This window comes from Camelina sativa, chromosome 3 (assembly GCF_000633955.1).
Source record: "Camelina sativa cultivar DH55 chromosome 3, Cs, whole genome shotgun sequence".
Taxonomy (NCBI): Eukaryota; Viridiplantae; Streptophyta; class Magnoliopsida; order Brassicales; family Brassicaceae; genus Camelina; species Camelina sativa.
The window spans coordinates 5,082,129-5,107,151 of record NC_025687.1 but is presented as its reverse complement, the minus strand read 5'-3'; the positions used below and the strand labels follow the sequence as shown (position 1 = coordinate 5,107,151).

The 25,023-nt window shown below is 36.2% G+C and overlaps 11 protein-coding genes and 1 non-coding gene across 14 annotated transcripts in view; 5 read left to right on the top strand and 7 right to left on the bottom strand.

The window, feature by feature from the left end:
• LOC104770309 (pectinesterase/pectinesterase inhibitor 18-like) lies at positions 1,608-3,756 on the bottom strand. Its single transcript, XM_010494715.2, has 3 exons — positions 3,070-3,756; positions 2,660-2,924; positions 1,608-2,469 (listed from the first exon to the last, which is right to left on the bottom strand). Exons 1-3 carry the CDS (start codon positions 3,754-3,756, stop codon positions 1,778-1,780), a joined length of 1,644 nt encoding a protein of 547 aa, XP_010493017.1. The 3' UTR covers positions 1,608-1,777.
• LOC104770299 lies at positions 6,100-6,673 on the bottom strand. Its single transcript, XM_010494703.1, has one exon. It carries the CDS (start codon positions 6,447-6,449, stop codon positions 6,180-6,182), a length of 270 nt encoding a protein of 89 aa, XP_010493005.1. The 5' UTR covers positions 6,450-6,673; the 3' UTR covers positions 6,100-6,179.
• Positions 6,795-7,588, bottom strand: LOC104770274 (nuclear transport factor 2-like). The gene is made up of 2 exons (XM_010494672.2): positions 7,224-7,588; positions 6,795-6,978 (listed from the first exon to the last, which is right to left on the bottom strand). Exons 1-2 carry the CDS (start codon positions 7,545-7,547, stop codon positions 6,904-6,906), a joined length of 399 nt encoding a protein of 132 aa, XP_010492974.1. The 5' UTR covers positions 7,548-7,588; the 3' UTR covers positions 6,795-6,903.
• LOC104770285 (probable dolichyl-diphosphooligosaccharide--protein glycosyltransferase subunit 3A) lies at positions 7,451-9,095 on the bottom strand. Its single transcript, XM_010494683.1, has 2 exons — positions 8,000-9,095; positions 7,451-7,538 (listed from the first exon to the last, which is right to left on the bottom strand). The coding sequence occupies exon 1, from the start codon at positions 9,051-9,053 to the stop codon at positions 8,016-8,018; it is 1,038 nt and encodes a 345-aa protein (XP_010492985.1). The 5' UTR covers positions 9,054-9,095; the 3' UTR covers positions 7,451-7,538; positions 8,000-8,015.
• TRNAL-UAG lies at positions 9,192-9,271 on the bottom strand. The gene has a single exon. It is a non-coding gene; the product is annotated as a tRNA-Leu (tRNA).
• LOC104770264 (probable xyloglucan endotransglucosylase/hydrolase protein 8) lies at positions 10,477-12,399 on the top strand. The gene is made up of 4 exons (XM_010494666.2): positions 10,477-10,740; positions 11,180-11,280; positions 11,371-11,573; positions 11,867-12,399. Exons 1-4 carry the CDS (start codon positions 10,536-10,538, stop codon positions 12,273-12,275), a joined length of 918 nt encoding a protein of 305 aa, XP_010492968.1. The 5' UTR covers positions 10,477-10,535; the 3' UTR covers positions 12,276-12,399.
• On the top strand, positions 14,554-16,301 carry LOC104770246. Its single transcript, XM_010494651.2, has 4 exons — positions 14,554-15,223; positions 15,512-15,661; positions 15,737-15,865; positions 15,945-16,301. Exons 1-4 carry the CDS (start codon positions 14,726-14,728, stop codon positions 16,251-16,253), a joined length of 1,086 nt encoding a protein of 361 aa, XP_010492953.1. The 5' UTR covers positions 14,554-14,725; the 3' UTR covers positions 16,254-16,301.
• On the bottom strand, positions 16,406-17,375 carry LOC104770258 (thioredoxin-like protein CXXS1). The gene is made up of 3 exons (XM_010494656.2): positions 17,178-17,375; positions 16,813-16,935; positions 16,406-16,695 (listed from the first exon to the last, which is right to left on the bottom strand). Exons 1-3 carry the CDS (start codon positions 17,253-17,255, stop codon positions 16,540-16,542), a joined length of 357 nt encoding a protein of 118 aa, XP_010492958.1. The 5' UTR covers positions 17,256-17,375; the 3' UTR covers positions 16,406-16,539.
• Positions 17,927-19,213, top strand: LOC104770229 (probable transcription factor At1g11510). Its single transcript, XM_010494627.1, has one exon. It carries the CDS (start codon positions 17,980-17,982, stop codon positions 19,132-19,134), a length of 1,155 nt encoding a protein of 384 aa, XP_010492929.1. The 5' UTR covers positions 17,927-17,979; the 3' UTR covers positions 19,135-19,213.
• Positions 19,205-20,116, bottom strand: LOC104770237. The gene is made up of 3 exons (XM_010494639.1): positions 19,994-20,116; positions 19,676-19,905; positions 19,205-19,573 (listed from the first exon to the last, which is right to left on the bottom strand). Exons 1-3 carry the CDS (start codon positions 20,105-20,107, stop codon positions 19,345-19,347), a joined length of 573 nt encoding a protein of 190 aa, XP_010492941.1. The 5' UTR covers positions 20,108-20,116; the 3' UTR covers positions 19,205-19,344.
• Positions 20,355-22,206, top strand: LOC104770204. Of its 3 annotated transcripts, none has more exons than XM_010494607.2 (3): positions 20,355-20,505; positions 20,719-21,359; positions 21,448-22,206. In XM_010494607.2, the coding sequence occupies exons 2-3, from the start codon at positions 20,918-20,920 to the stop codon at positions 22,098-22,100; spliced, it is 1,095 nt and encodes a 364-aa protein (XP_010492909.1). In that variant the 5' UTR covers positions 20,355-20,505; positions 20,719-20,917; the 3' UTR covers positions 22,101-22,206. The 3 variants fall into 3 exon arrangements, with proteins under 3 accessions (XP_010492909.1, XP_010492899.1, XP_019098947.1); XM_010494597.2 differs by having other exon boundaries at positions 20,579-21,359; XM_019243402.1 differs by having other exon boundaries at positions 20,355-21,359.
• LOC104770190 overlaps positions 22,647-25,023 on the top strand; it is a gene marked incomplete in the record, with an annotated part of 3,634 nt that continues 1,257 nt past the window's right edge. Inside the window, 5 exon segments of the mRNA XM_019243401.1 lie at positions 22,647-23,006; positions 23,263-24,160; positions 24,255-24,439; positions 24,793-24,829; positions 24,956-25,016. Coding sequence (XP_019098946.1) covers positions 22,909-23,006; positions 23,263-24,160; positions 24,255-24,439; positions 24,793-24,829; positions 24,956-25,016 — 1,279 coding nt within the window.

Sequence of the window (25,023 nt, the reverse complement as noted above, 5' to 3'; positions counted from 1 at the left end):
ACTCATGTGTGGTTTTAAATATGAATAGATTTTTTTTCAATATTTCTAATGGAACAAAATTTCTTGTCTATATATATATCTGTTTTCCAAGCAAAAACTTCAACTTGCATTCTCACTCAAACGAAGTTCAATTAGACATACAAAGTACATTACGTTTTTTGATGCTTGCGGTAAAAAAATCATGATTCTCAAAGGAAGTCACTGAAAACTATCCGGAAAATGGTCGGCGCAAGATGCAACATTTCCAAAATTAAGTTTCAAAATTTTTATGGGCATATTGTTATCTCTTATTTTAGTCATCTATATGTACATTTAAGGAAAGATTTAAATTATATTTTCACGGACGTACAGACAAAAACTATTTTGCATGAGTTATATTGTTTGAGAGCATGACTTCTACTACTAAGGTTGTGAATGGAAGCATAGTATTAGCGGAATTGACAACAAAATTATGAATAACGCACATATGTTACCATTCACCACTACTATTATATATTTGTGGTTTTGCATTAAAAAAATAAAAAGAAGAGAAGGTGCGTTTTTTTTTTATGAGAAATTGCCTTGGACCGCTATCAAAGTTCACACAAGTTATTACCCAGCGGGACAGATGAAATACGCACTAGATAATATATTTATTATTTAAAAAAAAAAATATATAGTATATAACTGTTATTATTTCTTCCACATATATAGTTTTTGTCAAGGTCTCAAGCCTATCTTTTCTTCACTTTCCTCTTATATCATTGTTATTAATATTAAAATAATACTGTTATTATTATTATTGGATAAATATTGAAGAAATGTAATATTTTGGTATATTTAAATTGTTAAAACATGTTACAAAAAATTGTTTCTTAATTTAATAACTTTTTTTCAAAGATTTGTTTTAATGAACACAAATTTACATGATTAATTTAAATAATTTTTGGTTTTTAAAATTAATAAATAATAGATGAAATTACTATTTTATTAACTATGAAGAAAACAATTCAGTTTATGATATATTTGTTTATAATCTTTATTTATAAAATGTATTTATTATATATAGTTATCAATTATTAATAAAATAATATGAAATCCGCACATCAAATAATTTTTTTACCAATCAAACATTATTTTGTACTGCCTATTTTACATTAATCGCATTTGTCCTGCACGTACCGCAGTTGAACCGTACTGCATTATCAAATTATTTGTCCCACATAACTAAATCCGCTGTTACGATTAGGACTGTAAATGTACATGTAAACTAGAGCGAACAGAGATAAGATATTGTACTTACTGTTTTTGTTGCCATGTATGTACCTAATAGCTGAAGCCCAAGTTTACGGCCTCGTAAACAAAAACCAACCTAAGTTTTTGATGATTTTTGTTTTTTCTATGATAAGAAAGAGTGAATGATTCGTTACATTAAAAAATTTATGATAGAATTGGCTATAAATTTTTTTTTTTTTTAAATAATGTCATGAAATCAAAAACTTCCATCAGATTTTTGAAAATACTCTCAACGTTTTGGTCCCATAAATCTTATATGGATTTGTGTGATGAAGTGAGAGTATGATCAGTTATCTCAAATATAAATATTAGGTAGTTTCATGGACTTATAGTTATTCAAAACATGATATGCCTCGTCACGATATTTATTATTAAACATTAACCTAACAACTTCATGAAACAGAGCATGTCATTGGTTAAGTCCACACAAAACAGAGAAAGACATCATCAAACTAAAACAGAGATAACATAACGCAACACAGTAGAAAAACATAACATTAAATCAAAGCCACTCTTGGTAAGTAACTCCAGTAGGCTTCAACCATAATCCTCCTTGAATTAGCTTGGCCACAGTGAACTGTTCGGCCTCCTTCGAGTTTCTAATAACTTTAAATCCCTTCCACTTCACTCTCTTACTCGTATCCGCTCCAGGACCACTATTCGCATACTCTCCGTAATACAATGTCGAGAGCGCAAATTCGCCATCCCAAGGGAACCAACCGGCAGGGTCGACGTGGTTGTCGATGAAAGTCTGCATGATCACTGTTCTTGAGTACAACTTCCACGGCCGTCCAAGGAACGTCTTCACAGATCCCTTTACAGGAGCAAGATCAGAGCTAGCCGTTATTTTACATCTTTGGATGGAAATGGCTGTGTTCTGGTTCTGATCCTCCCTTCCTTGAGCTGTCACCATGTTCTTTTGTCCAGCTCCAGGCTTTCGGGCAACGATGTCACAGTTCTGGAACACCACCGCAGAGTTTCCGAAGATGAAGTCTACGGTACCAGTTATGTAGCTGTCGCGGTAGAATTGTCGAAGCGTGTGTGTGTAGAGTGTGTCTTGGTACGCATCTATCCGGCAACGATTTATGACAGTTTGATCAGCGCTCACGCGGAGAGCCACAGCCTGGTGCTTAGCTGGCCCGGCAGTGTTTTGGATCCATAAGTCTTGAGCCATAAACCCGTCTCCATTGGCAGCTATACATGTTTTAAACGGATCTTGTAAGTTATTCGGATACAAAATTGTAATAATTTGAAAAGAAACGTTTTAAAGTTAATATTACTACCATGATTAGTCCAAACTATTATTAGAATATATAAGAGTTGGTTTTTATTAGGAAAGGTTTATATATTGAAAGACACAAATGAAAGAAAAATATGATATTACCAATAGTGGCTGATCTGAAGGTGGTGGATCCATCAACGACGTTGAGACTACCGGTTATGACCGTTGCATCTTTGCCATCGCCAACAAGCATTAAGTTCTTCTTTTTCTTCCCTATGTCAATAGTTTCCTTGTAAACTCCTTTCTTCACGTATATAACATATCTTGAATTGCTATTCTCTGGTGCTGCCGCCACTGCCTCATTTACTGTTTTGTACTTTCCGCTACCGTCTTTTGCCACCACCACGTTCGCGTTCACTTTAAGTGTCTAATAGAGGGACAAAGTTTTAGAATTTGATTCAACTTTGGATTATAGGTAAAACCGTAAAAGTAAACAAGCGAATATATCCAAAACATGTAGTTGGCCATATTAATTGTAGTAGTTGGTAAGATATGAAGTTGGTTTTGAGTACCTTGGGATCAGATTCTAACAGCTCCCTGTCGAGAGCAGTTAGCCACGACGGGAAGTGATCAAAAAGAACCATCTTGAGATCGTCTCTAGCAGGCAAGACGGAGACAAAGATGGCTAGAGCCACTCTAGCCCTAGAAACCAAGTCTTCGAGTTGTGGCTTAACTCTTGGTTCATTAGTAGTGTCTAAACACGTCATGTAATTTGTAAGCACACTGCTCAACCAAGTATGAACGTTTGAGTACGACTCAAAATTAAGGTTTCCTCCTCGGAGTTGCTCCATCGAATTCACCATCCGATCCTTTGATGCATCCATCATCTCCTCGCAGTCCGCCAGCACTGCCTCGTCTCTCACACCGTTCGAGCTGGTTCTTGCCTCTTTCACCATGTTCATCGTCCTCTCAAGCCGCCACACCGAGTTCTTCAAGAACACGTGCAATAGGTCAAGACGGTTGAGCTTTGAGAGCGACAACGTCGTGAATTCGGACAAGAGAACTTGGCAAGAGTCTTGGTCGTGAGTTCCATGGCAAATCTGGCTCGGTGTTAATACGGCATCATCATTACTATAGATTAGTTGGGCTGCAAAGAAAGCTGCAGAGCCAAGAATGGCTGCAAAGGAGAGGACAAGGCATAGATTCTTGTGCGTAAGAGACTTTGGTTTGGAAAGAAGTGGTTGGTTTGAATTAGACATTGGTCTTTAGTTTAGTGGTAATAGGATTTGTTTGTGTTGGCCTTTACACTAGGCGAATCATGCCATTATATAGAAAACGCTAGTGAGTGGACTACATGATGAAGTGTTATGATTTCCTTTTCTTTGCACATGGTTTTCACTAGCAGTGTACCAAGTACACTATAAAACTAAAATAAAACTTTATGCTTATCTTATTTTTTATATTAAAGATGAACAGTGTTACTCCCACTAGCTAGACGACATATTAATTTGTTTTGCCAAGTAGTCGAATTTGATAGTAGAAAAAACATATAGGGATGCACTCCAATAAGCAAATTAGCATGATAATCGTATTCATCCTATATTTAAATTATTAGAAAACGGAAAAAGAAAATTGTTCAAGAACATGTAAACCAAAATGACGTATATGTAAAAAATTATATTGATAAAAAATATGTAACTAACTATAAATTACCAAAATTATTGACGTATGAGAAAGAGAAAAAAATTAAGTTCCCCATCAATCTATTCAAATCGACAACAAAACTCACCGGTACGAAAAGAGAAAACAAGATTAGTCTTGAATTTAATCATCGTAAAAATAATTTTTCAATCAAAAGTCCGCGCCTAATAATACTCTTGTCAAACTATCTTTCAGCCATAATTGACTGTAAATTATGAGTTCACTGTTCAGCTATGAACTGGTTGTCTTGTTACACAATGGATAGCAACAAAACATTAACGCCAAAGATGTATTGTTTGACGCTGATTAGAATAATTATTTTCATCCTAAAAATTGAAAAATAACAAGTGGTATCAGTCATCATATATTATATAAGCTATGATAGACCCACCTACTCTGCTTTATTATATCATATCATAGTAAAATTTTCCCCAAAAAAAGTAATTGTTCTTTATCTATATATATATATATATATTTAAAAAATCAAAATTAAGTTCCAAACATAGTTTTAATCATTTCCAAATATACTAATGTTAAAAGTGTTGAATAAAGTTAAGGAGTCATGCAATGGATCGGAGCTGACAAGCTGTGGCCTGTGGCACGATTTACATGTGGCTACCTGTTGCGGAAAGCAAAACGCAATTATCCTTCTTAATTTAGCTTTTTAATTTGTCGCCTGCTTAGTTAAATAAAAAATCAATGTTAGAGATTCGGGCGAAAAGAACGATGACTGTTACACACATGTGCGTTTGGTACCAATTTAACGTACACTAATTTTTTTTGTTTTTTTTTTGACATCACTCAACGTATACTATTTTAATCCTACAGTCTTCTTCTTGAAAAAAAAAATGATCGCACTATTTTACCGTCGGTCCAAAAATGATATTTATAGATGAGATTAACAATCTTCATATATTTAACTTCAATTCATTAACATCAACATCTAAAGCAGATTATGGTTAATCTTTTCCTGCTTTTCTGTAATAAAATATTAAAAGTGGTAGAGAAAAGTCAAAAAGATCTACTGTTGCTGTGAGTGGTAGCATGGTAAAAACATGTGGCCTTAGAGTTGGAGTAGATGGACTTGGAGTCCTCTCCTTACCTATTCACGGATTAAAACTTAAAACAATGACTGAGATTCGTGTGCGGACAAAGATGACTGACTGACTGATCCCCACATGAGCGTTTTCAATCCAAAAATGTTACTACACATTTCGATACAATATATAATTTTGGTAGGATAATAGTAATTAATATTTAACAAAGCATCTTCAAACCAACTAAAAAGAAAGTTTATAGCAAGTTGAAAAACAAATTTGTGTTCGACGACATTTCATTTGTTGCATTTTTATCGAGTACCCAAAAATTTGTAACACATCACTTGTTATGATTTTCATCATTTAAACACTATTTCAGTATTTTGAATAATTTGATCCTTTTTTATTCAGTCCATTGATCTGTTTATTCTATTTTAATTATATATTTTATTATTTTCCTCGTTTATTTTGTATTTACTTTCCAGTGATTGGTTAACAATATATAACTCTTTATCTGCAAGTGTAGATTAATTAAAAATTTCCTCTCTTCGACTTTTGTGATTGCCCAGCCACTAGGGTCATTTTCATATATTCAATTTCCAAAAGGACAAGTCCACTAAAGTAAGAAAGAAAATACATATTCTAGATGCACTCTTCTCAATTTAGTTGAAAAAAGTCTTACGGTAAAAACATTACTTTTATCATTGATCCATTATGTTTCTTGTAATGAAGAAAATATCTCTGAATTTATAATTTTTTTGATTTAGGTGTTAGATTCTTCTATACGATGTTGTATTCTCTAAATTTTTTTTTTTTTTTTTTTTGAGAGACTGGATAATGCATATATATAATACGCACGATGAAACCAGAATTTACAATCTAATCAAGCATGTAAAGGAAAAGAAACAACTATATATTGTTGAACAATCACTAGAAAGTATTGTTTATGCGATGACCATATCGACTCCTTGATCCGTGGCTGAAAGTCCAGTGCCTCGACCTTGAAGCTGGATACAACCTGCTTGACATGCATTATCGCAAATTTCTTGCGTGGCTTCGGTCACTTTCATGCATATTGGCATACATTCTCTGTGGCATAGCGGAATTACTTTCTTACCTAGTAGTGCTTCTTGCCCTCCCACGATCTTCGTCAATGTCAATACCGTAATTATCATCAAACTCAGTGTGGCTAGGTTTCTGTTCCGACTCTTCATTTTTTAGTTCGTCAGAAAGGTTTGATCAGGGAAAGAGAGAGAGAAATGGTTTCTTGGGAGAGAAGGAAATGATTTTTGAGTAGAAGGGGATGGTCAAGATTCAAAAGATAGACATGGCCTCATATGTGTCCGATTTTTGCGTAGAGTTTTTACTATTCTAAAAACGAGTAGAGATATATTACTATTTTAAAATAACAACTGAGGGGAAAAGACTATATGAGAACAAATATTCTTATTCTGCTTTATTTGTTTTAGTGGATCATGTGTATCTCCTTAATTAGTGGATTTCCTACAAATACCGAATGTTTTTAGAAAAACTTAAAAACTTGCTTAGATATATGAAGATAACAAAGGAAAAAAAAATTCATTATGTATTTTACTTAGTAGTCAGAATGAAATATTGATTTTCATTACTTATTTGAATACAAGCATTAATTGAATTATATAATTATGTTCAACCATAGTTGAGCCGAAACATCTCATTTTGAACGAAGAAACTTCCTTGTAGAACCGGAATCAAGTGGAACGTCTGCAATTAATAAAATATTTCAGTCAGCCATAAAACACCTACACATACAATTTAGTAACAAGACTAACAATGGAAGATTATATTAGATGGTCCGAGATTAACCGATTGGAAACTAGTGTCGATTCCTTATTAGCACAAGTTTAAAAAACATTGAAAACTAGCCATTTATTTTATCCAAGTTAAGCCTTCCGTTTTAACCAAATGAAACCTCGAATTATTGATCACAAAATAGAGAAGAGATAGACCTGACTAAACCTAAGAGGATGATCCTCCCCATGTAATTGGAGGCTTCCACTCACAAACACGATAATTCCACCACACCCCCCGGCTATTGAAGACGGCTGAGAATCAACGGTGCTGATCGAGTGACGGCACTGATCGAACGGAAGTTGTTTAAGCTTATTGGAGATGTCTTCCACGCCGTAGATCTTTTGGCCTTCAAAAGTGAGCAACGAGGTGGGGTTGTAAAGAGTGGAAAGAGATGGTCGATCGTTGTCAAAGAGATGGTAGTAGTGATTCACAAAAGCACTTGCCACGTCTTCTTCAATTCCTTTATTTGTCTGTGCCATAGTCGAAATTTCCAAAATAAAATTGAATATGTTCTTAGCAAAACTAAAGAGGAATATAAACATGAATTAACTTCTAGGGTGGGAAAAAAGATGCTTAATTTGCAAAATAAGTTAGAAGAAAAGAACAAAAAAGAGTTTTTGTACTTTGAAAAAGATTTCTTATGGGTCAAGTTTTGCATAAAATCTTTTCTAAACTTTTCTCAAACCTTCACATGCACATTAGGAAGCAATCTTTCTTTGGTGGAGTATTCTTCTCAATAGACACAGAAGCAAGTCCTTTGGTATGTATAAGTCCTTAAAATCATTCAACACAAATACTGATGGATCCTAAACTTCTAAACTCGGGTATATGTTCTCACTCAGATGAATCACTAACAGGAAACTAGTTTATACTAAGTCAAAACCATGATTGCTCAATTTCAAGAAACTTGAGAAACCTAAAATCAAATTACCTTACGTGAAGATCAATCAATGCCGCCAACTCGATGGCCAATATGGGTAAATTTCATATTCAGTCTTCCAGTTATCCAAGTAAACAACTTGCCTCACAGCCCAAAACGATATAACGAGAGACAAAAGCATACTCATCCTTTGCTCGTTAAGGTTCTTAACACGAACAAGGACATTAGTAACAAACGCCAAAAGCAACCCAACCACAGTGTACAAGAACCCTACAGTGTACCCTTCCACTCCGAGCTGCATCTCTGATCCTTCGATAAAGAAAACAAACTTACTCTGATCTTCATCATCTTTAACATACAATGGCATTTCTCTTATGATGTTAAACATCGTCCCTGAGACGCTAAAGAAGTAGACGAGAACCGCACCGGTTAACCAGATTCTCCGGTCGTGGAGAAGTGTTTCTCCTTTTAGAATCTTCTTGATAAGAACCGGAGCCGAGATTATGATCAACGCAACGATGATTCCGATTTGCGTCTTTGATAGAAACGGTGGTCGTTGGATTGGACCAACGGTGAGTTTTGTTAACCGTTCGACGAACTCTGCCATCGATTCTGCTAACCCGGCGAAATCTCCACCGTCCATTTGATCACATTCTGTTAAGTTCTCCGTCGTGGGGCTAACGAGGGAAATGTGCGGTAACGACTCGACGTTGAAGCGATGGAACGAAGCTTCGGAGTGAGTTGACTCGATCTCGCAGAAGAAGAGCTTTGTTCCGTTATTAGATCCATCGTTGTTGTTGTTTGAGATGAAAGTGGAGGAGACGAGTCCGAACTCGCGGCGGAACTTTTGAAGCTTGCTGTGGCTATGGAGATTAACGGAGTCGAAGAAGATGATGAGTGAGTAAGGTCTCGGAGTGGGTACGGAGGTTAGGAATTTGGAAACGTCGTCGTCGTAGAGACGGATGACGCCTGAATCGGGGGATGATGATCTGAGCGAAACAAGCTCGTTGATGAGATCTGAGTCCGAATCCGAATCCGCTAGGGAAAATAGCAACGCGATCAAGAAGAAGAAGATACGAGATGAGAGATTCGTCTGAACGACCATCTTGGAATCGCCGCAAAATACTGGACAAGTGAAGAACTGTTCAAAATCAAAGGAGGTTTTTATAGGTTCGAGATTGGTGTTGTTAGACCTTCTTGACGAGCTAGAGGGTTTGGAGTTGAGAAAAATATTAAAAAGAATTGACAGCTGTGGGATTTGAACCCACGCCCTTTCGGACCAGAGCCTAAATCTGGCGCCTTAGACCACTCGGCCAAACTGTCTTATTGTTAATGAAACTACACAGTAATATATATTGATTGTGTTATTTGAAAGCAACTTAAGTCATACGCTTACAATACGCTCTCTTATCAAATCTTATTAGGACCGACATGCCGACATGTTTAGATAATATATAGGAAACATATGAAAAACCACTTTTAGTATAAAAAGTGAGAGAGTAATTTATGTATTAAAATACAAATAAATAAAGAGATTCGTAGCTATTTGGTGATTGAAAAAAGTCTCCACAACCACAAGAGTAAGAGTTATATATACCTAAACTCAAACTAGACCATACATATTTTACTAACATTTTATCTCTAGTAAATCCTTTCATTGGTATGAATGTATCATTAATCATTTCATTTTATTAGTAATCATAATCTTAATAATCTATTGTAGTCTTTACAATTATAGTCTAAAGTAACGAGTAACGAGGTCGAGTTGCATATATTTTATTTATGATATGTAAGTGCATTCTGCTTACCTTAGATCTGAGAGTGAGACATTCAAATCCATACAAATAAATTAGTAATCATGTAAAGAAAAAAGTATAGAATGCCGGATAATGGACGAGACAGTCCAATTTAATAATCGTTGTCAACCTAATAATTTAGTCACTCCAGGTATATCATTTGCCTGGATTCTTATTCATAAATCGTAACGTGATTGCTTCACGTGCCTTGTCTTGGGCTAACAAAAAAAGATGAGAGAGGCAAACTCTTTTAGTTGAACAAAAACATTATGGTCTGTCCGAAGCATGTTGCGTATTATTTGTTTGTTACATACATTATTCTTATAGATGGTTTTTCTCCATGTTCTCCATGTTCCGCTGTTGTTTTCTATAATTCCCAAAGTACCCTTGCAGCACATCAATCTGGTTATAATGACCAATCTCGTCAATTTAATGAATAAACCGGTCTGTGTTTAAGTAATTTAACCAGATGAAATATAACCAAAAACTGTATACACTCAAAAAAAAGTAATATAAATCCATTGAGTTTTACTGTTGGTTTCTCTAATTTACTTTTTTCTTTACCTATTATTTTGCTTTTTTTTTACAACTTTGTACAATATACATCATGATTATATGAAAATATTATAAAAATAAACCGCATCAAATGTCTAACTTAAATAATGAATTTAAAGAATTATTAGTGGTCAAAACAGTAATTTCCCGGTAGCAAGAAAGAAAGCTCTATATACTCTTCCCACTCACGGAAACTAAGAGAAAAACTGAATTATTCGAAGCAGAGACAAGAACCAATGGAGACGAATAGGAGAATCGTCACGAGCTGTTCTTCCATGGCAGCTCTATTCTTCTTCATTGCAGCTCTAATGGCGTCTTCATCTATCGCAGCAACACCGACACAGTCGTTCGAAGAGAATTTCAACATCATGTGGTCTGAGAATCACTTCACGACTTCCGAGGATGGTGAGATCTGGAATCTTTCATTAGACAACGACACCGGTACGTTCAAATCCGATTTGCTTCCGTTTTAGCTAGGATCAATATCTTCTTTGTCAAAAATTATTATAGTAAGAGTGCAAATGGTTGCAAGGTTGAATAGATTGAACAGGTTTGGAAAAAATTATTCAACCAAGTTTCACTATTTGCATTGAAAATGTTGAAGAAATTGGAAAAAACTAATCAGCCCATTCAAAAAGTTAAAAAATAAACTAATCCTACAACAAAAATGTTCAAGCTGTGCAACCACTATTTTTGACATGAATGAGTTGAATATTATTCAACTTATTTTTCCAATTTTGAATAACCATTTGCAGCCTAGACTTTGTTCCCACTTAATTTTATAATAAGTCTATGTCTTTTAATATTACATGATTGGCCCTAACCTTTATATTCATAGATTATATTCTGAATATTGTGATTGGATAAAAATAAAAAACAGGATGTGGATTTCAGACAAAGCACATGTACAGATTCGGATGGTTCAGTATGAAGCTAAAGCTCGTTGGCGGCGATTCCGCCGGTGTCGTTACCGCTTACTACGTGAGTCGTCGTCCTTGACTATTTTTCAGTTTTTGTAAAGAATATAATCAATTGTATAATATAATTAATAGTTATACGTTTGATGAGCAGATGTGTTCGGAGAATGGAGCAGGACCGGAGAGAGACGAGATAGATTTCGAATTTCTAGGGAACCGAACCGGTGAGCCTTACATTATTCAGACCAATGTCTACAAGAACGGAACCGGGAATCGGGAGATGCGACATTCTCTCTGGTTCGACCCGACCAAGGATTACCACACCTACTCAATTCTTTGGAACAACCACCAGCTCGTGTAAGTTCTCTCTTCATTTTGGCTAAACCATAGAATTACAACTAACCGAACCGGGTATTTTGGGTAGAAACCGGAACTTTATGTTTATTTATGATAGGTTATTGTAACCGGGAACCGTTTACAAAACTTCAATCTGGTCTAAGTTTTCAATCAAACCGATTAAAGCTAACCTTACTTTAACCAAATTTTAACAAAATCAAACTAGACCAAATCGAACCGAATTTGTTAGCCGAAGCTAATTTTATCGATTAGTCAACCAAAAGTCTAACCGGGTTGTATTCAATGTAAACCAGATTCTTCGTGGATAAAGTACCGATCAGAGTGTACAAGAACAGCGATAAAGTACCAAACAACGACTTCTTCCCGAACCAGAAGCCGATGTACTTGTTCTCCAGCATCTGGAACGGTGACGACTGGGCGACACGTGGAGGTCTCGAGAAGACAGACTGGAAAAAAGCTCCGTTCGTCTCATCATACAAGGACTTCGCCGTCGAAGGCTGCCGTTGGAAGGATCCATTCCCTGCATGCGTCTCCACCACAACAGAGAACTGGTGGGACCAATCCGACGCGTGGCATTTGTCCAAGACACAAAAGATGGACTATGCGTGGGTGCAGCGTAATCTCGTCGTATATGATTATTGCAAAGACACGGAGAGGTTTCCTAGTCTTCCTTGGGAGTGTTCCATTAGCCCTTGGGCTTAAAAAATTCATTTTTGGTTTTGTTTTAAAAGTGTATTAAGTGGAAATGGTTAATGTAATAATTTTTTTTCTTCTAGACTATATCTTCTGTTTATTTATTTGATTAGTTATTTTATACAGCCTGATATTTCCATAATTTCACTATATGGTATGCAGCATGAATGGTAAATACTGAAATTACTTATATAAAATAATTATAATGCTTCAGTCACAATAAGAAAAATTACTGCGGTAAAATTGATATATCTAATCATGAATCAGCAGACGAGTAACATGTGGGGCAAACAAAAAGTTGAGCTAATAGAAGCATTTATGATATTTTAAGTGAGCATATCTCTACAAAACTTCTGTCCAAATTACCTTTCGATTACATATCAATGACCATCTTTGTTACTACTACAGAAAATAACTTATCTCCCACATTTTTTGTCTTAACAGTCAAGTAGCATTTATGACTTTTTTTCTAAACAGTCAAGTAACATTTTTAGTCATATCATATCTTGCAAATATTCAAACTTTCATCCCGTTCTCATAATTTATTTTCCAACAAACAATAATATGTAAATGTAACTTGGTGAGATAGTCTTTTTTAGCTAACAAATTATCTTTTGCTATTACCAGTTACCACTTCTAACAAGTATCTTAAAATAATAACAAATCTAGGGGATATGAGAAGTGAGCTCCTTTGCATAAAATATTTCAATAATGTAATACCACTAGATCTACAAAATCGTAAAAATAAAAATTGCATTAATTTGTCATCTTTAGTTTTTATATTTTTTCACCAAATTGGCAAATTGTCTTTGATTGATTAATTCCGTAGTAAATATCTTGCACTATAATTGGAGTTGACTTTATTTCGTTGTGTAATTTTTAATTTATGTCATTGTGTAATTTTTGATTTTTTTTAAAAATAAATTTTGGAAGATACTAGTCTCCCGGTCCTTTACCAAAAAAGGAATTGGAGTTGACTTTATTTTTGTTTAAATAAAAATTGCAGTTGACTAAACCCATAAGTACATAAGAGCACCTCCCCTCATCTTTAGAAGGAGATGATGTCTCTTTTTTTTTTTCACCAAAAATAAATTATATTAATGATTCAAAATAGTCGTTGTACAAATGTTTTGATAACCAAGAGGGAGGTGAAAAACATCCTGAATAGAAAATATTAGAGTTACAACCAAATTTTGCTAAGTAATGAGCAGCATAGTTACAAGTTCTTGGAAAAAAAAACATATTGACATGACTGAAAATATGAACACCACTAATTAATATCTTGAATAATACCCATGATATATATCTGGCACTTCTTTGTGAATGATCTTATAGATAGTTTCATTATCTAGGAGATGATGCCTCTATATTAGAAAAATAACAAACAAAAAACAAATATTAATTAAATTGTTTTGTTTCTAAACTTTATGTAATAAATGTCTTCATCAAGACATTAAAAACACAATATCTTAAGTTTAAAGATCCCAAAATAATTTAGTTCTATTTCTTATCTATTACTCCCTCTGTCTCTAAAAGATTGATGTTTAGAAGCTTTTACACATTTTAAAAAAACAATGATTATTGAGTTTAAAATATATTTTTTTCTTTGACTAAAGAGATATTATTTAATTTTAAATCAATAACAATTCAAAATTTTAAATATTTTCAATGATTACTTCTTGAAGTTTACAAAACATCAATCTTTGTGAGACAAAAAAATATACCAAAACATCAATCTTTATGAGACAGAGGGAGTATATTTTTTTAATACTTCCTCTGTATCATAAATGATGATTTTCTATGATTATTTTTTGTATCACAAAAATTGATTTTCTGTATAGTTTAATCAATTAATGCTAAGAAATTGTGAATTTATTGATTTGTATAGTTTAATCAATTTATGCTAAGAAATTGTGAAATTTCAAGAATCAATAAATGAGAATTTAAAAGTTTGATGGATTACTATTAGTTAATAATTATAAAAATATGTTTTTATAAAAAAATGCATTTATAGCTAAACACTATTATTTTTTTTAATTTGTGAAAATCTTAAAACATCGTCTATGGTCGTCTAAAAGTGATAAAAACAATCAATAATAATGAGCACAAAATTTCTGGCATCCTATAAAAAAAAAAAAAAGCCCCAAAACTTTTGGAGAGTTGCACAAAGAGCAGCGTAAACAAAGATAATGGTAATCAATTTAGTCTCTCTACTCCTCTCCCTAATCACCATCTGCATCATCTTCAGCCCATCCTCCATCGCAGTATCTGAAACAACAGTAGACCAAAATCAAATCCTCAACACAACAAGCCAATGGCTCCATTATATCCCACCAAATCTCAACCAATCCACAATCGAATTCTCTATTCCCACAATAATCGCCGCCGTACTCTCGTTCTTGGCCGCCTCGATCTCGAGCGCCGGAGGAATAGGCGGCGGCGGTCTCTTCATCTCCATAATGACGATCATAGCCGGTCTCGAAATGAAAACAGCGTCGAGCTTCTCTGCCTTCATGGTAACCGGAGTCTCTTTCGCGAACGTTGCATGCAACATCTTCGTGAGAAACCCTAACTCAAGAGACAACAAGACCTTGATAGATTTCGATTTAGCTCTCACTGTTCAGCCGTGTCTGCTTCTTGGAGTAAGTGTTGGTGTGATCTGTAACCGTATGTTCCCTAACTGGCTCGTGTTGTTCCTCTTCGCTGTGTTTCTTGCGTGGTCAACGATGAAGACTTGTAAAAAAGGGGTTTCTTATTGGAATTTGGAGTCCGAGAGAGCCAAGATTAGGAGTCCTAGGGACGATGATGGGATCGAGGGAGCGAGATTGCCGCTTCTTGGAGAAGATGTGGGAGAGAGAGGAATGGTTAGGTTTCCATGGATGAAGCTTGGAGTTTTAGTGATCATTTGGTTACTCTTCTTCTCCATTAATCTTTTCCGCGGAAACAAATACGGTCAGGTATGATTATTTTTATGTTATTTCCCTCCACTTTTTTTGTTTTTTGTCGTAAAGAAGTGATTATTAAAATATACATGATGACAAACAATTATTTATGTTAGACTTATAATGTTTGTTTTTCCTCATATCTTTAAAGAAACAGAACAATTGTTTAGAGTTTTGATTAATATATATTTTTATAAAAAATGAATGATCGAAGTTTTGTAAACTTAACGACTTATTCTGCATCGGAATGGTCAAGAATCACGTGTATTTTTTAGTGACAGATCTTACTTTGGATTTGCACAGGGTATCATATCGATCGAGCCATGTGGAGGTCTCTACTGGTTGCTCTCTTCGCTTCAGATACCTCTCACTATCTTCTTTACTCTCTGCATTTGCTTCAGTGACAATGTCCAAAGCAACCACACAGCACATAATAACCAAGACTCGGAGAAGGTTCCCAATAATAATGCGTAGAGTTGACTAAAAGCTATATGTAAAATCTAACATGTTTGAAACTAACTTCCACAGGTTATTGGACCGAACAAGTTTATGCTTCCAGTAATGGCTCTGTTGGCTGGAGTTTTGGGTGGCCTCTTTGGTATTGGCGGTGGAATGCTCATTAGTCCTCTTCTTCTCCAAATCAGTATCGCTCCTGAGGTATGTTTCTTGACTCAGTGTTGTTAAAATCAAAGCATTCAATCCAAACCAAAGTTTAACCATGCTCTGTACTGTACAGGTAACTGCAGCGACATGTTCTTTCATGGTTTTGTTTTCTTCATCAATGTCTGCAATCCAGTACTTATTACTAGGCATGGAACACGCTGGAACTGCTGCGATATTCGCTTTGGTTTGCTTTGTAGCGTCTCTGGTCGGACTAATGGTAGTTAAGAAGGTTATAGCCAAGTATGGCAGGGCTTCAATCATTGTGTTTGCAGTAGGTATCGTCATGGCACTCAGCACTGTACTGATGACAACCCATGGAGCTCTTAATGTCTGGAATGATTTTGTCTCTGGTCGCTACATGGGTTTTAAATTACCCTGTTAACCAAAAAAATTATATTAATCCAGCTATTAAATATTTCATATCGTCTCTTGAATCTTGAATGGTTAAGCTGAGCTAGCAACTCTTTTAGACTAAATCGATACAAAAAGAGTCACAACCTGAGATTTTTATGTGTCTGCTGCAGATTCTGACTGTAGGTAAAACAGAAAGTAATTGTTTTTATAGAAATGTACACTTACACTTGAAATATCAAACAAACCATATACCAAACTTACATTTCACACAAACTTTATTAGTATTCCTCTGCTCTTATTCATATACAATATTTTTAAGCAATAGGAACCACGCGTGAGGACTGAACGAAACCATCGACCCTTTTCTTGATCTCATCAGGGTTTGCGCCCACGATTTTGTCCATAGCATTACCATCCTTCAAGAACAAGAAAGTTGGCATGGCCTTTACCTCTAGTCGACTCGCCACTTCCTGACCAATCCAACATAGTAAAAACAACGAAATACCATTAATCATCTACCAGTTACGCAGTTATTTAATTCTTTAACAAAGAAGCCATGAACAGAGACACATAAGTAGTAGATTTACCTTGACATCATCAACATCAACGATGAGAAACAGAGCATCCTTATAGCTAAAGGCAAGCTCTTCGAAGAAAGAGTTCATAAACACAGAAGGAATACACCATGATGCTGTGAAATGAGCCACCATCTGCCAAAAAAAGCATAGAGAAACAACCTTTTGTTTGTTATTCATAGAACCAGACAAGCCAGAACCCATTCATTCCACAATCCTCAAAAAGTAAAATTCATTGGTTCATTCTCAATAGTTCATAATCTTAAAGCAATATTTACAAAGAATCGGTTTTAACCAAATCACAATCTCCTTAAAACTTCATTCTTATCCTACAAAACCTGACTATGGATCTATGAAGAGGAAGAAGAAAGACTTACAGGACAACCTTGATCCTTGGCTTGACTGACATAAAAGTCCCATGATTCTGAAGAATCAACTTTCACAACTCTTGCCATCTGTTTGGGAGGTTCTTTCTATCTCTACCGTATTAGATTGGCTTCTTGTTTATCCTGTAAAAAAAAAGATGACATGTTTCAGTGTTTATCTATCTACGATGGGACCGAGAGAGAACAAAAACTATTTGTATTAATTAATCATCAAGTGTGGTCAGTTATTTTGATGAACGTTTTACAAAACATCACTTTCATTGCATAGATATTATTATTAGTAGGGTAGGTAGATAACAGATATTAAGAGAAGCTAGACCGACACAAAAGAAAAAGATTCTTTGGACTATAGCCGACTAGGTGTTTATTAACAATACTAAAGAGAAAGGCGTTGACCATGCAAGAAAAGCAAAATATTTCATCTTTTTTTGTTAATCGTTTTGTTTCCATATGACTAAACCTCGTAGGGTTTTTGTAACAGTTTCTTTATATTTCCGATGAAAAAAAAAGTTAAAAATCCATAACGAATTTACCAATTTCCCATTTAAATTAAAGGAAGGAAATCGGAAATCCAAACGTCATGAAAAATTAAATAAAAGAGGAAAAAACAAATAAATAAATAAGAAAAAATCAAAAGTTTTGGAAAACAGAGAGACTCTTTTTTTTTTTTTCCGGTTCAGTATATATATATATAAAAACCATCGAAGGAAGTGTGAGCGAGAAGCCAGAAAAAAAAAAAAACTCAATTTCCATATATCTCTAAAGAGTGAGTCACATAAACCCTAAAAGATTCATGTCTAGTAAACGTTTCAATCCGTTGGAAGATCCGCCGTCTGCTTCTTCAAGCGATGATGATGAAGTTGACGCTCCTCTTGAAGAAGGTGATGAAATCGTTGGGAACTCTTCCTCTGACGAAGAAGAATACGATGATGATCTTCCCTCAGAACCTCCCATGAAGAATGTACTTTTTCACCCCGCCACAACTGACAAGCTAGTTTCCGATTCCGAGTCAGGTTCGGGTGAAGAAACCGAGTCAGACACTGAACCCCGGAAGAAGAAAGATCAGTTTTTGACTGTGAAGCATGTGACCGAGACCAAAGATTCCGTTGCGAAGGATCAAGATTCCAAAAAGGTTAAAACCTCTGAGAAATCTGTGGGCAAGCGTTCTCGTCAGACGGTGGATGAAGGAGTTGTCTCATCAACGAAGAGGGTCAAGAAGAGTGTTGGTGGTGGTGGTGAAGAGACGAAGAAGACTTATTTCCAACGTGTTTGGACTGAGGACGATGAGATTGCTGTGTTGCAAGGTCTTATGGATTACAAGAAGGATACTGGTGTCAGTCCGTATGATGATACTAATGGTGTTTATCAGTTGGTTAAGAAATCTGTTAGTTTTGATGTTTCCAAGATCCAGTTCATGGAAAAGCTTAGGAGTTTGAAGAAGAAGTATGAGAACAATGTTGGTAAAGCTAAGAACGGAGAGGAACCTAGTTTTGCTAAACCTTATGATCGCAAGACTTTTGAATTCTCTAAGTTAGTTTGGGGAGCTAATGGTATGGCTCTTGATTCGGTTGTGAAACCTAATGGGAAGTCTAAGAAGAGCAGTAAGTCCAAGAAAGTCGAATCTGTGAAGCAAGAGATTGATTCTTCTTTGCCTAATGGTAAAAACTCTGAAGATGAGGTGACTAATAAAGGGGGAGTATCTTTGCTTGGCGTTGCGGATATGGATGTGTTTGCCAAGTCTTCTCTTGTGAAGTCTCTAGCTCGTGTTGGTGTGGATGAGCTCGCTGCTGATCGAGGATTGAGTTTGCTTACTTCGGAGGATAAGAAGAGAATCGAGGAGCAGTGGAAGGCGTTGCAAGTTAGGGAATTAGAGTTCCATTCGCAGAAGAGCGGTTTCATTCATGATGTAGTGACAAAGATTGGTGAAGCTTTTCGATCAAACGTTTAAAAATATAATGTACTTTTGTTTTTGTGCTTTTGCCTCGTTCGCCTAGAACTCTTGCTTTTCTTTTCTTATTTCAGTTTCTATTGATTCTTGAAAAGAGAATTTTGGAATATCGCGGATATATATATCAATGTAATGGAAGGATGTTTTTAGCTAAGCGAAGCAATATAAGTTTGTTTACACTAGGCAGGAAATCTTGAGCAAGAAGACTTATTATGTGCGGCTTCTGTTTGTTGAATTTTGTTGTTGTGAGTTCTCTTTGTCTTCTTTTTTAGCAGCAATGGCTGAAACATAATATGCTGAAGTCACCAGTCCATGTCCTAGGCAAAATAGGGCTCCAATAACGAAAAACCAACGATGCGGCAAGTTGCAGAATCGTTTTGATTTCGAGTTAGCCAATGTTCCTATCATCAGCGCTGTGTAGCTGACAAGGAAAAAGATCCTAAGACCAAAAAAAAAAAGGTATGTCAAAAACAAAAACAGCTGACAATTCGGAATTGTTGTGTTGAATGAAAATCCAAAAACGTTTTCATCTTTCCATTACCAGGAGAGAACTAGGAAAGCCACTGCGAGTATCTTATTCGCCGTTGCTCTGTTGAAATCTTGCTTAGAGCGAATGTAAGTGCAACCTCCAAGCACATTGGCTAGGACATGGACAATAAACAGAAGCACCATTGCAGCTACTCCCTCAGCAAAAGCTCCAGCGCTCGGTGTTCTTGGACATCCAGAATTTGAATGTCTTAAATGTTGTTGATGATGATGATGATGAGGTGTCTGTAGGAGAAACATCAAACACAAGAAAAGATTATTTAAAATGAAAATAACTACATTTTTTTTTCTTATTATCTATCATACAGAGAACCTTGCTTTGAGTAATCTCGGCTTCGATCCCGAGGACTGTTGCTGTAATGTCTGCACATATGATCACCACAGAAACCAAGAAACCAAGTTCGCTTTCCATTTTTCCTTGATTCATAAAAACCTTATTTTATTCAATTTTGATTTGATTACTGTATTTATATTTCCATTGTTCTATGTAAGAAGTTTAAGGGAGAGGAAAAGAATAAGGAGACAGCATCAGATTACTTTCCTTAGCCCTGCCTCTCACTGCAAGACAAAAGAGAGATTCGGTTTTGGTTTTTCCAAGTAAGTAAAGTTTCATTCCTTTTCTATATATGACATTAGTTTTTGATGCTTTTCTTGTAAAACTACTAGATCTAATCTAATGTAAGTTAAATAAATCTATTACGGAGATATAAAAGTTCATACTGAAATAAGAGGTTGATCACATGTTTGACTTTCTTACTTTAACAAAGTCAAAGCTCAATAGAGGCAGCATGTGGCGTTATACTCTGTTTTGGAACGTGAAGAGAGGTGAAAATTATGATTCTCATATCTTTTTTGTTTCTGTAATCACATACGCTAAATGTTTCATATAAATTTACAGGTTGTAATAGGAAAAGAATAATACCTGGTTAAGATTTGATCAGCTTTTTAACATAAACGTTTTTATAATAAATTTAAAGGTTGTAATAGAAAATTTTGGTTGTAAATTTTCAATTTTCTAAAAACGTTATTTTTTCTTAGTTTGTTCTTTCATGGTGTGATATGATATCATACGCTTATGGAAATGTTCACTATCATTTTGGAAGCAATTTGTCTGGATATGGTGAAGCAGGAAGAGACAGAAACAGAGTTGTGTCCAAACCAAAAGTCAAATCTCCTTAGAATCTCTTTATAATCCACATCTCTCCTTGTGAATCCAAGGACGGATCCTGAACAAAACATGCATGGAGTTTGGCTTTATTTCAAGAAGTCTCTAAGCTGCTGCAACGCACAGAAGTCAACTGACCCTGGTGATCCAGTGAAGAACCGAATCCGTAAGACGACAAATCCAACTGGTTGGTCAAGATCAATGTCAAATATGAGAGATGTATTTGCAACACATGGGGATGGAGGAGCTACGCAGAATCCAAGCTGCTGCAGCTCTCGGTCTATGGAGAGCTCCAGGTTAATAAACACAACGAAAATTGAGGGCAATAATAACGGTTACTCGGGGAGATTCAAAGGAGAATCTTCTTCTGATTTACTTCCCGGTCGTTTTTCTGAGAGATTTGATGTTCTTGGCTCTGACATCTACGGTTTTGGAGTTCTTTCTTGTCGAAAATGCCATGAGGGAGTCAGAGATCTTGACGCGTTTGAGGCCCATTACCTTTCTAACCATTCCGGTAAGACTCAAAATTATATATATTTTTTTGTTTCACCAAGTTTTGGTCAAATGTTTTGAGGAGAATCTGTTTTGTTTTGTTTTTGCAGTCATCAAACTCTTAGCTGGAGACTTCTCAAGAACAACTGTTGAGTTAATCTGCAGTACAGGCTATTCTCACAAGCTTGGCAAAACAAAAGGGAACAACATTTCGGCGATCTTGAAAATACAAAATTTGCAAAGAGTAGTTGCAGAGTTTGAGGATTACAGAGAACTCGTGAAAATAAGAGCGAACAAGCTTTCGAAGAAACACTCGCGGTGTATGGCTGATGGGAACGAGTTTCTTGGGTTCCACGGTACAACTCTTTCTTGCGCTCTCGGTTCCAGTAACAGCTCTTCAAACCTCTGTTTCTCGGATCAATGTGGAGTTTGTCATATTTTAAGACATGGTTTCAGTGCGAAAACAAGCCCGGATGGGATTAAAGGTGTTCTCACAGCATCAACGAGCTCTAGGGCTCTTGAATGTATTGAAATTACCGATCAAAGAATGAACATAGGTTCATTGAAAGCAGTTGTGCTATGTAGAGTGATTGCAGGGAGGGTTCATAAACCGATGCAAAAGTTCGAAGATCCTAGTGGGTTTTCTGAGTTTGATTCGTTGGCTTTGAAAATGGGACCAAATTCTAGAACTGAAGAGTTCTTTCTATCGAGTACTAAAGCTTTGTTACCTTGCTTTGTCATCATCTTCAAGCCTTGTAAATAAATGGGTCTCCTCATATAGAGTTCCCTTTATTATATGTGTTTATCCTCCTCATAAACAACCTGATCGATATTAATGTGTAGATGAAAACTATTCAAGGTGATTTTTAAAAAAAATTAAGCATTTGACTGTTTTGTTTTTGGTAAAACCAATTCAACACAATAGCCAACTAATATTTGTTTCCTTAAACTTGTTGATTTCATGAAGAGTTATGAGTTTGGTGGTTCTGACTTCTAGTACAAACTTTAAGCTTTGGAGTTAGCCAAAGACACACACAACAACAACAAAAAATACCATTGATTCCTAAAACTTATATACAGTATACTTTTTGTAGCACACACAATATCTTTGGGTGATTGCATACCACATCAGCCGAATCTGGAAGTGTAAAAAAATCCACATGAGCATCTGACTGCCACGTAAGCAATCGTAAATAGTTTATTTCAATAGGGACAGTTCCGTATTTTTAGCTCTTCTCAAGGGGCCAAAAGAGAAAAAAACATTTTTCCGTCCATTGAGGAAGCAAAGGTTTTTTTTTTTTTCCCGATATTAAAATAAAAAATTCCGAGAGAGAGAGAGAGAGAGAGAGGAAGAAGGAAGGAGAGAATCTGAAGAAGCTGAACCATAACCGAAGCTCTCTATTGAGAAGCCTCCCTCCTACACAGCGAGAGGGAGGTAAAAAAATCCCTAACAACTTTCGTCTTCTTCCATCTCTCGTCTCCGGCGGCGTAAAAAAAACACTCAAAAAATCTCAATCGGAGAGAAGAGAGGTAATAATAATCAAAGCCGATACGGAAGTTGTGACAAAACGATGTCGAAGAAGAAAGTGGCTGGTAGCACCATGACGCTTAAGGACTTCCATGGCGGCTCTATACCATCTGATCTCCCTCTCCCTTCTGCTCCTGGAGTGTAAGTCTCCTCTCGATTCGTGTGTATTCCCTTTGGATCGCCTCTTAGTTGCTATGCTTATCGGAGATCAGTCGTATCCTTGATTTGGTTTCTGAGATTCGAGTGATGTTTCCGTTTATAATACCTAGGGCTATTAGATCTATATCGAAATTTTTGTTATCTGATTGTTTAGGTATGTTGTTGTTATCCGATGAAAAGTAATCTGCGATTTGAGATGAGTCTTTTTTACCGTTGATGATCAATTTTGTCTTTGTAGGATTCCGAAGATTGCTACGGATCGACCTGTTTTTGACAGAGCGCCTTGGGGAACTTCAGGCGGCAGACCTGATCAGAGGACAAGGCCGAGTTCGTCTCATACTATTAGAACTTTCGATGATAAATCACTGTTTCTGCCTCACACCGCAAACATCGGACGCAATTTCAACGAGGACGAACGGAAGCCTCTGGATGGTCACTCCTCTCCTCGTAGAGTGTTCAGTGATGATATTTTTCGGGTTTCCCGTCCGGAGGTGAAAACTGACTCGGTGTTAGCTGGGCGACATGGTGGTTGGTCAGCAACGGCTGGTGCTTTCCCTGGGAAGGTTAATGATGTGACTCATTCTGTGACTGGTAATGTTTGGACTGGGAGGAAGGAGGTTTCAGTGGCTAACAATGATCCGGGACAGTCCCCATGGACTACGCAACCAGCTGTTTCTAATTTGGTCCATTCAAGTGCGCTTGACCAACTGTCTTCAGGTAGATGGCAGTCCAAGCTTTTGGTTCCGTCTCAGATGGATTTTGATGTTGTTAAGCATTCAGAGATAGAGAGCAGAGGTTACAAGACTAATAGCCCTGTGCTTAATCAAGGGGTTGAGCCACATGGGACAAATATAGAACAGGGCCGGGTCGCTGGAGATGGGATCCAAGGTGGTAAAAAAGTTTCCCCTGAGTTTGAAAAAATCCCTGGTCCAACTAATTTGGATGTTAAGGAAGCGAGGATTGCATCAAACAGCAGCAATAAGCCTCATCCAAATTATTCTGACGTTAGGCCTGCTGGACATTTGGTGCAATCAACTGCCCCGTCTGAAGTCGTGGAACGACCTAAGCTGAACCTGCTGCCTCGCACAAAACCTCTTGAAAACATTATTGAGAAGCCTGTGAATGATGGAAAACTGGTATTAGTTACTAATTTTTGAGCTGCCGGTTTGGTTTTCATGTTTTCCTTGTTGATCAACTGTGTTTTCTGATGGCTCAACTCTATATCTGCAGGAAAATGGTGCTTCAAATCTTATTCAACGTGATACTGTTTATGCAACACAGAAAAGTATGAACATTTCAAAACCTGGTTTGTCTGCGGATGAGATTCCTAACCAGCCGATTGAGCGCCCCAAATTAAATTTGAAGCCCGTGGCACAGTTGCTTGAGCAGCCAGAAGTTAAAACTGAAAAGGAAAGGTAAGGATGATCAAAGTTTTATCAAGCTATGGTGGTACATATATTTATTGTCCCAGCTCAGTAGTAATTATTTTGGATCTTTGGGACATAAGTAGTGTGACACAGAAGAGTTGCTTAATTTCTGATGGTAAGTACTGGAAGGATTATGCTCGTGACATTTTTTGGTATCTATTCAAATTGAGATAGATGTTATCAAACTACCCTCAGAAGTCCTAGATGGTTGAATATGCTAGAACATTGAATTTAGTCCATAGTTACTTTTACTTCTCTAGAGTTATCTATTAGACCCCGTTTCCTTGGCTATAAGTATATATTCTGTCAAATATGCTTACATTTTCTGGTTCATGTTGCAGAAGTGCGGTTTTTGGCGGTGCCAGACCACGAGAGCTGGTGAGTGCGTATTGTTTGTGTAACTCTCTCTTGTTAAGTTGCCTGTTTGTTCAGCATCATTTGATTTCTTGGCTGTGTAGATTCATATAGATTTTCAACCTAATTTTAATCTCTATTTGCGACTAGGTATTGAAAGAGCGAGGCATTGATGAGATCGAGCATAACAAATTGGAGCAACCGACAGACAGGTTTGG

What these genes read in the sequence shown, in the direction of transcription:
- LOC104770309 (XM_010494715.2), bottom strand. Translation starts at nt 3,756, where the DNA reads ATGTCTAATTCAAACCAACCACTTCTTTCCAAACCAAAGTCTCTTACG. An exon ending in TGTTAGAATCTGATCCCAAG is followed by an intron (nt 2,925 to 3,069) that starts GTACTCAAAACC and finishes TCCCTCTATTAG; the next exon opens with ACACTTAAAGTGAACGCGAA. An exon ending in CTTCAGATCAGCCACTATTG is followed by an intron (nt 2,470 to 2,659) that starts GTAATATCATAT and finishes AAACATGTATAG; the next exon opens with CTGCCAATGGAGACGGGTTT.
- LOC104770299 (XM_010494703.1), bottom strand. Translation starts at nt 6,449, where the DNA reads ATGAAGAGTCGGAACAGAAACCTAGCCACACTGAGTTTGATGATAATT.
- LOC104770274 (XM_010494672.2), bottom strand. Translation starts at nt 7,547, where the DNA reads ATGGCACAGACAAATAAAGGAATTGAAGAAGACGTGGCAAGTGCTTTT. An exon ending in ATCCTCTTAGGTTTAGTCAG is followed by an intron (nt 6,979 to 7,223) that starts GTCTATCTCTTC and finishes TATTAATTGCAG; the next exon opens with ACGTTCCACTTGATTCCGGT.
- LOC104770285 (XM_010494683.1), bottom strand. Translation starts at nt 9,053, where the DNA reads ATGGTCGTTCAGACGAATCTCTCATCTCGTATCTTCTTCTTCTTGATC.
- LOC104770264 (XM_010494666.2), top strand. Translation starts at nt 10,536, where the DNA reads ATGGAGACGAATAGGAGAATCGTCACGAGCTGTTCTTCCATGGCAGCT. An exon ending in TTCATTAGACAACGACACCG is followed by an intron (nt 10,741 to 11,179) that starts GTACGTTCAAAT and finishes AATAAAAAACAG; the next exon opens with GATGTGGATTTCAGACAAAG. An exon ending in TGGAACAACCACCAGCTCGT is followed by an intron (nt 11,574 to 11,866) that starts GTAAGTTCTCTC and finishes AATGTAAACCAG; the next exon opens with ATTCTTCGTGGATAAAGTAC.
- LOC104770246 (XM_010494651.2), top strand. Translation starts at nt 14,726, where the DNA reads ATGACGATCATAGCCGGTCTCGAAATGAAAACAGCGTCGAGCTTCTCT. An exon ending in GCGGAAACAAATACGGTCAG is followed by an intron (nt 15,224 to 15,511) that starts GTATGATTATTT and finishes GGATTTGCACAG; the next exon opens with GGTATCATATCGATCGAGCC. An exon ending in AAATCAGTATCGCTCCTGAG is followed by an intron (nt 15,866 to 15,944) that starts GTATGTTTCTTG and finishes TGTACTGTACAG; the next exon opens with GTAACTGCAGCGACATGTTC.
- LOC104770258 (XM_010494656.2), bottom strand. Translation starts at nt 17,255, where the DNA reads ATGGCAAGAGTTGTGAAAGTTGATTCTTCAGAATCATGGGACTTTTAT. An exon ending in CCAAGGATCAAGGTTGTCCT is followed by an intron (nt 16,936 to 17,177) that starts GTAAGTCTTTCT and finishes TTTTTTTGGCAG; the next exon opens with ATGGTGGCTCATTTCACAGC. An exon ending in TTGATGTTGATGATGTCAAG is followed by an intron (nt 16,696 to 16,812) that starts GTAAATCTACTA and finishes TGGATTGGTCAG; the next exon opens with GAAGTGGCGAGTCGACTAGA.
- LOC104770229 (XM_010494627.1), top strand. Translation starts at nt 17,980, where the DNA reads ATGTCTAGTAAACGTTTCAATCCGTTGGAAGATCCGCCGTCTGCTTCT.
- LOC104770237 (XM_010494639.1), bottom strand. Translation starts at nt 20,107, where the DNA reads ATGAATCAAGGAAAAATGGAAAGCGAACTTGGTTTCTTGGTTTCTGTG. An exon ending in CCGAGATTACTCAAAGCAAG is followed by an intron (nt 19,906 to 19,993) that starts GTTCTCTGTATG and finishes TTTCTCCTACAG; the next exon opens with ACACCTCATCATCATCATCA. An exon ending in GCTTTCCTAGTTCTCTCCTG is followed by an intron (nt 19,574 to 19,675) that starts GTAATGGAAAGA and finishes TTTTGGTCTTAG; the next exon opens with GATCTTTTTCCTTGTCAGCT.
- LOC104770204 (XM_010494607.2), top strand. Translation starts at nt 20,918, where the DNA reads ATGCATGGAGTTTGGCTTTATTTCAAGAAGTCTCTAAGCTGCTGCAAC. An exon ending in TTACCTTTCTAACCATTCCG is followed by an intron (nt 21,360 to 21,447) that starts GTAAGACTCAAA and finishes TTGTTTTTGCAG; the next exon opens with TCATCAAACTCTTAGCTGGA.